The sequence below is a fragment of the Momordica charantia genome (assembly GCF_013281855.1).
Source record: "Momordica charantia cultivar OHB3-1 chromosome 8 unlocalized genomic scaffold, Mcharantia_2.0 BLBB01000008.1, whole genome shotgun sequence".
Taxonomy (NCBI): domain Eukaryota; kingdom Viridiplantae; phylum Streptophyta; class Magnoliopsida; order Cucurbitales; family Cucurbitaceae; genus Momordica; species Momordica charantia.
Window position 1 is genome coordinate 31,570,757 of NW_028275166.1, and position 11,644 is coordinate 31,582,400.

Genomic DNA, 11,644 nt, shown 5'->3' on the forward strand with positions numbered 1-11,644 from the left:
TGTTTGTGTTGAATTTTACCTCATAACAACATGCTTGAACATATGTGTGCAACCATATATGTAGTTTTAAGTGGTAGGTTTCCAAATAAAATTGGGTTCTTGTTAAACAAATAGTAGAAAAAAGATGAGGGTTAAGGTAGTCTTTTATTTTTCTAAAAATAGTATTTTTATATAATATCAAACTCATTGTACTAATATACATAAATTTAAGGTTTATTTTGATTCATAGGTCAAGCTTTCTTTGTAGCTGGTCCAAATGGAGCCCATTTACCCCAAATCTCTTCTTTTTTCTTGGCCCAACATAGAAACATTAAAATTTTAAATAAAAAAAAAAAAAAACTAAGTTAATGATCTCCAAAGCTAAAAAAACTGATCGATTTCTCTTTCAAATATTTTTACTTCTTCGAGACTAATAGTGAAAAAAGAGTAACATCTAAAATAAATTGTTATGGATACATATATTAACCAAAGCTCTAACTATTCCATAATCTAACCCATTCCATAATCTAACCTCTATAATGATCTTATATTCATGTTTTATGTTTTATCAATACAAATTCAAGTTTTCATAAATTAACTCTCTCGAGCATAACCCAGTGGTAATTGACATATATCTCCAATCAAGAAGTTGTGAATTCGGACTCATGTTGTACTAAAAAATAAAAATAAAAAAAATAAGAAAGAACTCTGTATACTATTATAAAACTCTTTAAATATATACTTATTGAATCCATATTCTAAGTAATGCAAAATCTTAACATTTTATTAGTATCAATTTCTTCTCTTGTCACATAGAGTTTGGTGTATAGAAGTTTAGATAGCTAGAGTGAGCTAGCTATGATTCTTGGTTTCGAATCGAAGATCATGGAAGAAAATTACCGATATTGCATCAAGTGTGTTCTTGAAGAACGAGAATACATGCGGATGTTTTTTCAAAAAACTTCAGGAATGGATTAACTTTTCTCAATATTTTATAAAAAAAAACGTCGGGAAAAAGTAGCTCTATCGCAACGATTTATATTTCATTGGGAGAAAGAATTTTGTCAAATGAATTTTGGTGTGTCGGGAAAGTAATTAATTCTTGTAGTGACAACGTTAGTGTATATATATATATATACATACATATTTCAATGCATGCACCAATTATTTTCTCATTCCATAAAGATATCAATACTCTGAAACTCGTATACACCTATGAATAAGATACTTAGGTGCATATTGGTTCATATTCTGAAACTCGTATACACCGACGAGCGATGCGATTAAAAATTTGATAGTTGTTTATGTTTTTTAATATATATATAGTTTCGTTAAACTTCTCTTCACATTCATTCCATATTTATTCCTTGGGAAACTGAATCCAACTTACATGCAGAACCAAGAAAAAACCATGCAATAATATTTTCTTGTTCCACAAACATTACAATTAGATAGTTTATATATATCATATATTCATATGAAAGTAGATATATATATTTCTTTATTTTGGATAATTAATTTTGTAATGTGTTTAATTAAATTAATTAAACACATTACAATCGAGCCAACACAACAGAATTGATAACCTCGTCCGTGGGATGAAACACTGTAAGAATCTCAAACCCTTGGAGATCACGAGCTTCCACAACTGGATAAAGGAAGGCGCGTGCTCCATACGCGCTCCTCAGCATCAGCAACGCGCCGCCGCCCATGTTTTTCCCCAAGTGCTCGATCACCTTCACCTTCTCCTCCCGCTCCATCCCCACCAACGCCGCCAAAAATACCACTTGGAACCCCCTCAGCTCGCCGGTCACCTCCATGATGTCCGCCGTGTGGAACACCATCCGCCGCTCCAGGTCCCGGTCCCCGGCCACCAGGGCCGCAGCCTTCGCGTTGGCTGACGGGTCGACGTCGAAGTTGTGGAACTCGGTGGCCGGGAGGTACTTGGAGGCCATGATGATCGACGTGAACGGGAGCGCCCCAGAGCCAACGAAAGCCACCTTGGACGGCTGCGCGTGGCGTTCCAAAATGGAGAATTCAAGGTGTGCAAGTTTCAAGTAGTTGGAGTAGTAAGGGAAAATGGAGAGATTTTCAAGAGGGTTTTCATGGGAAGCTAAAATGGAGGAGTAATGGTGCTCAAGGAGGGCCTCGGCCTCGCCGCAGAGCTTGATGAGGTGGGACCTCATTTTTTGGACGGCGGAGCCGAGCTTCGAGACGTCGATGGGTGGCGGTGATGGTGGCGGTGGGGCGCAGGTGAGGACGAGTTGGGAGAAGAGGGAGTTGACATCTTTGGAGGGTTTGAGGCTTTGGAGAGTGGAGATTTTGTGGTAAAGTTCTGAGACTTTTTGGACCAAAAGCACTTCTTGGCAACACATTTTTGAGCTAAATTTAGAAGCAATGAGGAAGAAGACGAAGAAGAAGAGAAGAAGATCATAGGGTAGCTCTAGCTTGCACCAATGGGGTCCTTTTATATGTGAAGTTTATGGGGTTTTGCCACACGAGAGGGAGATTAGAAGGTAGGCATTTGAATCTTCGATCTAGATTATTAAGATTGAGCTGTGTTCGAGTTGACGGTAGATATTTTTAAGGGAGAGATTACAAGTGGGAATTTAAAATTTCAATAGGTAAAGATATTCGTTACTGATATTCGAGGTACATTCGACTGGGGCAATGATGTTTTAGTTTATAACAAAGGAATTTTTGGTTATCTATTAAAATGAGGAACGTCAACATATATATATATATTTTTTCTTTTTTATATTTGTGAGTGTCCGAACAAGTTTATACGCATCTCAATTAATCTCACAGAACAACCGTTTGACTTTACAACATTTAGTGTCGAGAAACACACACGAATAACTATTGTATCGAGACTACTTTAATTAATTTATTTAACAATTGGCAGGTCTCCACTATTTTAAAAACAATCATGTAGCAAACTAATTTTGGTTCTAATTCGTCGAGTAAGAACAATTGAAGTAGCTTGAAAAAATAAATAAATATAATAATGAAGAAATTAACTAAAACTTATTATAGGTTCAGACTAGATGTTTTAAGTAGATGGATTAAATCTTAAAATATCTTCGAATTAATATTCAAATACAGCGAATCTAAAAATTCATGGACGAAACATAAATTAACCTAAGGATTTCATATTGAAACTTTTACTATTCTTATATGATTTAATATTTCATCCTTTAGTGGGATCATCTAGTTGAATTCACATTAGTGAAAAGTGTCATATTTTTTAAGATGTTATGAAAAGTACCCTAGTTTTAAATATATCAGTAAAATATATAATACTTTTTTAAAAAAATTAAAATTGGATGCTAAATACGAAGAAATTACCTAATATGTATGTATTCCAAAAAAAAATTTACCTAATATGTGTATATAATAATTTTCAAATTCTAAAAATTTAAGGGCCAAAATGAATAAAAAAGGGCAAAATCTTAGGTATTTTATATATTTTTTTTAATTTACGACAAAATCCTCATTTTCCACTCCACCTTCGAATATGACTATCACTCAAATAACGACTCTCAAGAATTCGAAAGATGCGTGTTTTTCAATCGTTATGCATCTAATAGTTATAAGAACACTCAGCTACGTAGTATTTTATTTCATGTTCCTATAATTAAATGAAGAAATCGGACTAAAAATTTTCTCCAAAAAAGACCAAATTATCCTTAATTATAGTATTTTGAGTAGTTTTCCCAATATGGTAGAGCATATATTGCATGTGGACGTTATATTTATATATTGAAATGACATAAATTCATGAATGGTGTGCTATGTCGACATTCCTAATTAGATTTGATTTTGATTAGGTGCATGTTGCAAATCATTAACTCATTGACATTAATATAAATCATGATTAGTTAGAAATGTGTCCAATATCAATAAAGTTTAATCCAACTATAATATTTTGATATATCATACCTTTGTCTTTTTCATCATCCAATGGCTTTCCAACAATTATATATTTCTTATGACATAAATAAATTGGCTTGACTATCATTAAATTTTTTAGAAACAGATGAAGAGAGAAATGAAGAAAAGATGTTTTTTTTTTTGTTTTTTAAAAAAATAAAGAGCTCTCAAATTTTTAAGAAGATCAGTGTTGATTGGTAAGTACCGAAGTATTATTGTCTTATAATTTGACTTGTGAGATTTGGTGACAAATACGAAGTTATTAATACCTTAATTAATTAACTTTTTGCTTTGCTAGGGCGGGAGATTCGAACTTATAACCTTTTAATTAGAGACATGTGTCAATTGCTACCGAGTAAGCTCATATTGGCATTTTAATTAATTAACTTAGATTTATTAGATTTAAGTTGATATATTTTACCATGTTCAAAAATTTTTAACTTTTAGCTAACTTTTAAAAATAGAAAAAAAAAAATTGAAGTTGTTTTTAGGATTGTTTGATAAATTGCTTATTTGTTTTTCTTCATAAATTTATTTTAAAAAAGGTTATAAAAAAAATTCTTTCTTGAATTCAATGTCACGAGGATCGACTAATATAATAACTCTAACGAATGGTAGGTTTCATGAGTTTAAATTTGATGGTGGAGGCAAAGTAAGGTTTCCATTTTCCTCTTCTTGATCTCTAAATCTCAAAAAGTGGTGCATAAAGACATAACAATAATACAATCATATGTTTGGAGATGAGTCCTCCCTTTGGCATTTTGAATGGCCATTAGCCATCTAAAGCCAAAGTGGGAGTGATTTATAAATCAAAGTGTGGGCATTGCATGCCACCATGTGCCCTCCACACATTGTTGTATGCCTTGCTTCTTCCCTGCTGCTCTTACCAGTGTGCCATCCCCATGCCATTGCCACACCCAAAAACTAGCTTCCATTTCCTTTGGATGTCCTTTGCAACCAAGCCTGAAAAAGGGTAATTGAGAGACACTCACTTGCAATCTTGTCGTGTTTTTCGCCATGAAAAGATTGATTGATGTGCCTGTATTTTCACTATTGTACACTTTGATGCTTCTAATCAAACTTTTGTTCGACCATGTTATGTTTAAGAGTAGATGGGTTGCACTCCCCATATTTCTTTTCTCATAAGATTGTAGGGGAAGATATATCTTTTATCTTTTTGATATCCATAAGTGTCCGAACTAGTTTACGTGCACCTAAGAGAACCACTTGACTCTACTCCATTTAGTTACTAAAAAGATACAGAAAATGATATTAAATCTTTCCCAAGTCATATACCTAGTTTTATTGCATTCGTGGTAGCAATGTATTTGATCTCAATCATAGATAATACTATCACTAATTGTAATGGTCACATTTTTTCCGAATAGAAATCGGCATCTCATAAGAGACCTTCTTTTATCCAAATCTCCAGCATAATCAAAAGTCCAGAAAACCAAACTTCCACTAATATTGAAATAAGAGGGTTAACTCACTTGTTGGTTTCTTATTTTCCAAGTGAAATGGCTAATGTTTAAAGAGCTGCCCTATAGGGAGATTCATCAATTTGACATTTGCCATGTTAACCTTCGTAGGATTTCTCAGTAACTAGACTACAGCACCCTTAATTTCTCCAGCTTACTTACTATTATGAGAAATATCCATATCAAGAATTCTACTTGGCAGCCTCTAGATCTTTCATTAAAAACTTCAAAGCTCAGAACAGGTTTTAGTTTTGCAAGTCGTGTTCGAGGCTTACGCTCGAAGGCCCCATCTGAGTCTTATGCCTTCTTTGGATCATAAGAGGCGTTGCACCTCTATAAGAATATTCGAAGGCTTTCGAGTCTTGGGTGTCTGTAATGGTTAGAAAAAATAATATTAACCTGTTATGTACCTGTGCTGTTGATACATTTTGGGTTATGATAATTCAAGTCATTACTATTTCTACCACCAATATTTTGAAAACATTAAAAGCTAAAATTTGAAGTGTTTTGATCCTATTAGTGATGATCATGATAATGATGATGTTAAGTATGACATTTTGAAATTTTTATTCAAGTATCAGCATGATTTTTTTTATATTTTCATACATCATACATTTTAGTGATTTATATACTTTTTATTTAAATGGAGACCAACTAAAAGAGAGGAGATTTTAAAAAATGAAAAGACAAAATATTCAACATGTATAGTAGAGCATCATGTGTATCATGAAGATTAAATAATTTTACTATTATGATAGAACATCACAAGACACTAATCTGTCTACTCGGTTAGCATCACCATAAACATATGCTGTACATTATACGAAATTCATCAAATATATGTGGGGAAAAAAAGAAGCATACAATACAACAAGATGTATTAATTCTACAATTGACTGAAAGGTACAAGAAGCCAGGATTCAATCAATTTGATTCTTAAGAAATCAATCTTTCATGGGTTATAAGTTTGAACTGACCTCCAAGCTCCGACATGGTTACAAAATCATTTCGATTTCTTGTCCGAACCAGCAGTACTGCTATCAACAGTTGATGTGGCAGCCAATTCCATCAACCTCTCATAGTCAATCTCACTAGACCTGTATTTCAACTTGAAACCACTTTGAATCCATGATTTGATACAAAGGAGAGCTGTTGTGCTATCATGAGGCATGCAATATCTTTGTTTGTCGATGTCGTCACCTCTCCCGCAAAACAATTCTTCAGGAGCCAGTGAAGTTGCCTGCACGGCCAAGAAGTCTCGAGCCATAACAGAGAGTCGTGGATAACGTGTGCTGTTAACTTTCCACCATTCTAAGACATCTGTTGGTATTGGAGCTGGAGGCTCTGATAAATATTGTGTTAGCTCATCAGTCGCGTTGCTCATGCTCGCCCTTCGCTTCTTTCTAGCAATTTCCTCAGCGAAAGAGACACTTCCCCCATCCTCAATCTCCTGTGCACTATAGCCACTGGTCATTGATGGAAAATGGTTGGAAGAATAATATCTCATGAAATGAGATCTGGCTTCCTCCAAATGGTTTGCCGAGTTAAGATTCTCTGGAATCAACTCTCCTTTGATTCGAGGATCAAGAATTGCAGTCATGTATGTGAAAATGTTGCAAACCTGATGATTGTAATTCTTTGCTTTCTTGGCCATATCTTCTGCAGCACTCTTTAGCCAGTCCGGGTTGTGCCGAGATTCTCTACAGGCACCAATAGTCTCAGAAATGTGATCCATAAAGAATAGAACCAACCCAACAGTTGGAACCTTATTTGTGCATATATTGTTCGTGGTCTTATAAAAGGGTTCTAAATATTGATGCATAATATTAACTATGTTCTTCTCGGCAGTGTTCAAAAGCATCTTGCTTCCAAGTGTTTCCTCATACTTCCTGATAACAGCTTCCATGGATTTCCCTGCCTACATACAAAAAATTTCCATGTAAACTTAGTGGACGTGGACCAAACATTATATACGTGACAAGGGGAAAATAAAAAAGCACTACCGTAAACATTCTACTGATATATCATTATATTGGACAAACATTAATAACTCATAGTATCCAACTGTGGGAGCCTAAGGCAATTCAAATCAGTTTGTGCAGCAAATGTTCAATTTTTGGTTTGAACTCTTAGAACACATTGTCAGATGAGGCATGTGAGGTATGAACTATCGATTCTAAGCCATCTATCGGAATAAATTTGTCTGAAGTGCTTTTCTTGCATATTCTTGATAAACTATCGTTTCATCAAGTTTCTTTGTTTTTTTCTTCTTATTCGAGAAGGATTTACTCAGAGAAGATGTATACTCGGCATCTATCTCCCTCCCTCCGACGAGGGATTTACTTATATATGAAATCCTAAAAGAGGCTAAGAAAAAAATTACTAATGCAAATTACTTCTGTATGAGGCAGAAAATTTAATCTAGAGATAGGAGAAATTACCTTGCGTACAATATCGAGCATCTGATAATTTCCACTCCACCTTGCTGAAGCATCAAGTGGAAACTTCCAATTACCTTCTTGGTAAACGGCAGTAAATTGAACAAAGTCCTCAGAGATATCCAAGCAGGCATTCAATTCTAGTGCAAACTCCCGAACTTTTGCAATGATTGGCTTTGTGGTTCTTAATCCGTCATCGATGATCAGGTTTAGAGTACGGGCGGCACAAGGAATATAACAGAAAGGCCCGACTTTCTGACCATCCAAATGCTCTTTTAAAGCATGACAGGCATGCATTGCGTTTTGACTGTTATCATGAGTACATGAAAGGATTCTATTTTCTATGTTATACACCTTAAGAACTTTCACAAGAGAGTGAAAGATCTCCGCACTTCCACATGGATAAGGTATGTGAGCGATATCAAGAAGCACCTTTTGGAAGGACCAGTTTTCATCAATCCACTGGCATGTAACACTCATAAAAGAAATTTGATCGTATGAATTCCAGAAATCGAGAGTGACTGAGATCTTAGATGAAACATGTTCCAAAGAGGCTCTTACATCTTCCTGCATGCTTCTGAAAACTTCCCGAAATACGGTTTTATACTTTTCAGCAGGCCATAGTTGAATAGATGGATTGAGAAACTTATAGGAGTTGGCCAGCCACTTTTCTTCCAAGGTTGAAGGAGGAAGAGAGGATAATACAAGCCACTTAATTATCAACCAATTTAAATGATCATAATCAATCTGTTGCGGTTTCCCTTGAGGTTGAGATTTCTTGACTATGGTGACAGGCTGTGGTGCGGGATTATTTATAATATCGCCAGACTTATCATAACCTGGATGCCGATTACTTAGGTGTCTTCCCAAATTGCCTGTTCCAATGAAAAGAAGATTGTCATTATAAATGAAAAGACATGCAGGGGCTAAAAAATTGGAACTTGCGGATTTGCAGCATGTAGAAACATAGATTAAAGTTCAACACTTGATCTGAAGCAAAACCAATTATGAAATCATAAAATTTTTTAAGTTTCATCTTGGCGTCTTTTTTTGCAGTAAAAACTAACAACACCAATGTAAGAAGCTCCATTACTCCTCGCAGATCATTGAAACACTCTCATTCATTCTTCAATGTTAAACATAATCAACCAATAAATAGTATCAAAATTACCAGTAGCTGTTGCAATGGAATAGCTCTGTCCACAAAACTTGCACCTTCTGCTTTTTCCATCTGCAGCAGTTTCAAAAAATTTGAGATAGACTGATGTCATGGTCTTTTTTCTGGGCTTTGCTGAAGGATTAGGATTCCCCTTGTCAGAAGAACCCAAACCGATATCTATTGGGTCAATGTTTGGTATGAGCGACATATCCATCACGGACTTGGGTTCCAAATCTACTCGCAGAAACACAGAGAAAGAATACAGTCATTATAATGTACTATCTTATTTTTGCACAGAACCAATATTCAAAGAAAGAATAATACACAGACAAGAGCCAAGACCATAGAAAAAAATTATGTTTACTCTTCCATGTTACAAGCACACACGCAAAACACCGCACACAATATTTCCAAGTTCCAACCACAAGCTAATAATCTACAAACCAGTGTCAAAAAATTTCATCCTAAATTGTTTTCTGTAAGAAAATATATCATAAATATACTTGCACTTAGATGAGTTATATGGAAGAACTTTAAGCAAACAAAAGGAATTCTGACTAGTAAAAATCATTGTTGATGGCTTTGTGCCTGAGTCCAAAGAACAGTCAAAGTGTAAACAAGTTTGCGTGTACATGCTTTCTCACTAACACTTACAAGTTACGATTAATAATATGGTATAAAATTCATTATCTCTGCGCCTAAACACTGAAAAACCATATAATTTGGAGCAGATGAAAAAGAATCATGTGCATGATACATAAGTATACAATTACCTTTAAATGTTTTAAATCCATTATTCACACTCCAGTCCATTTGGTTTCCCGCTTTCCCACTAACAGTCCCTGTCTAACAGCGAAATAAAAATAAAAAAAAAATGGAAGGATAAATAAAATAAACAACATGAACAAGCCGAGTTTCGATCAAAAGATTCAATTATGCCACTAATAAATTGCCTTGCCTTAATAAGCAACGGGACTGTTCATACAAGCATACAAAATCGAGTGATTCTTTTCTTCTAAATTGTTTAGAACACGTTTATACAAATGCCGTATAACTTTTCAGAATGTACCCATAACAAGTAAAATCACCTAGACTGAAGTTTGTACAGACCACAAAAGAACCACTTCAAAGAGTATGAACTCCATTTCCAGACATGACAATTAAAGTTCACCAGCAGAGAATCTAACATTTCTAAACAACCCCATTCAGTAAGTTTCTTGATTCCAACTCAAACTGATGAGAGCACGTACAAGCAGCTCATTTACTGACGATCAAGCTACAAAACACTAAATGCTAATGCTAACTACAATCCGAACGAGAGCAAACAAAAACAAAACTTCTAAGCAGCTGCTGAAATTAACGACTTAACTTACCCCGAAATACATGGAACTGAAAGCCGAAACTCCAACGGCCCAGTCCTTATTCCAACGCGGCCCCAATTGTCAAAAACACACCCCCAACAAAGGGTCCTCCAGAAATCCGGCCAAAGAAACAGAAACCCATTTCCCAACTCGCACAGAAACTCAAATCAACCACCTGGGCGAGTGAGATGAGGAGGGTAAATTCAAATTAGCGGGAAAGATTGAGTAGAAATCGAGTTGGGTTCGTGGAGAAAGTGGGTGAGGGAGCGATGGAGCGGCGCGGGAGGGATCTGAGCCGGATCGAAGCCGGGAGGGAGAGGGAGTTGAGTTGAAAAGGGGAAAAGGGGCTGAGTTTGAGCAGAGCCGCGAGCGAGCGAGCTTGTGATTTGTGGAGTGGAGAGAGGGAGAGAAGAAAAGGGGAAGATTGGGGAAGAGGGTCTGCGATGGCTCGGCTGCGCTTTGGCCATTTTATAAAATGGAAGGTCGAGTGGCTGAGCGAAGCGCAGATTGAGATTTGGCGATGCGCCCATTTCCCACTCTTCGCCTGCGCCTAAGCCAGCTTAGCTTCCTTTCTCTTTGGCGCGTGCTCGCGCGTTTCTTACAATTTAAATAAACTTCATTTTCTTTTTTCGTTTCCAATTACCACCTATATATATATAAAAGTTTACACATTATGTTGATTTTTTTTTACTACCAACCATTTCATCATCGAGAATCCAACCTCCAAATCTCTAAAAAAAAAAATAGATATTAATTATAGTTGAACTATATTTATGTTGGTTTAAATTAAATAAATCAATAGTAGATTATGTATATTACTCTACTTTCGTTGATTTATTTAATTTTAGTTTTTGATCGTTTTGATTTTTTATTTTTGAAATATCTATTTTGGTCTCTCTACTTTTAACAAGGTCAAATTTTTCGTTTTTGATTTTTTTTTTTATATTAGGTAACACTTCCCTTATTAAACTTTTTGAAATTTGATCATAAATTTGTATTAAAAAAATTTTATTGTATGAACATTTTGTTACGAAATTTTGTAAATCATTTTTAAACGACTATTGCAAACTAAATTTAATAGAAATAAAATTACAAATGTAAAAATTAACCAAAGTCAAAACTACATTTTGACTAAAAAGTTTTTTCTTTATTCAATTTTTACTCCTAATTTTGCAATAATCGCCTAAGCTTTCAATTTCATTAGATTTGACCCTAAACTTTATACGTGTTGCGGTTTTTACCATTTTTTTCCTTTTTTTTTCTGCTAAACTTTCCATTAAGTTTGATTAATGC

The 11,644-nt window shown here is 35.0% G+C and overlaps 2 protein-coding genes across 5 annotated transcripts; both read right to left on the reverse strand.

The window, feature by feature from the left end:
• Positions 1-1,306: 1,306 nt before the first annotated feature.
• Positions 1,307-2,431, reverse strand: LOC111023309 (putative nicotianamine synthase 4). Its single transcript, XM_022300717.2, has one exon. The coding sequence runs from the start codon at positions 2,352-2,354 to the stop codon at positions 1,533-1,535; it is 822 nt and encodes a 273-aa protein (XP_022156409.1). The 5' UTR covers positions 2,355-2,431; the 3' UTR covers positions 1,307-1,532.
• Positions 2,432-4,554: 2,123 nt separating this feature from the next.
• On the reverse strand, positions 4,555-10,806 carry LOC111023311 (BED zinc finger and hAT dimerization domain-containing protein). Of its 4 annotated transcripts, none has more exons than XM_022300722.2 (6): positions 10,364-10,806; positions 9,764-9,836; positions 9,003-9,224; positions 7,835-8,706; positions 6,371-7,311; positions 4,555-4,875 (listed from the first exon to the last, which is right to left on the reverse strand). In XM_022300722.2, exons 1-5 carry the CDS (start codon positions 10,373-10,375, stop codon positions 6,397-6,399), a joined length of 2,094 nt encoding a protein of 697 aa, XP_022156414.1. In that variant the 5' UTR covers positions 10,376-10,806; the 3' UTR covers positions 4,555-4,875; positions 6,371-6,396. The 4 variants fall into 4 exon arrangements, with proteins under 4 accessions (XP_022156414.1, XP_022156413.1, XP_022156415.1 ...); XM_022300721.2 differs by lacking the exon at positions 4,555-4,875 and adding an exon at positions 5,388-5,763; XM_022300723.2 differs by lacking the exon at positions 4,555-4,875 and having other exon boundaries at positions 6,114-7,311; positions 9,764-9,832; positions 10,364-10,805.
• Between the last annotated feature and the right edge of the window lie 838 nt (positions 10,807-11,644).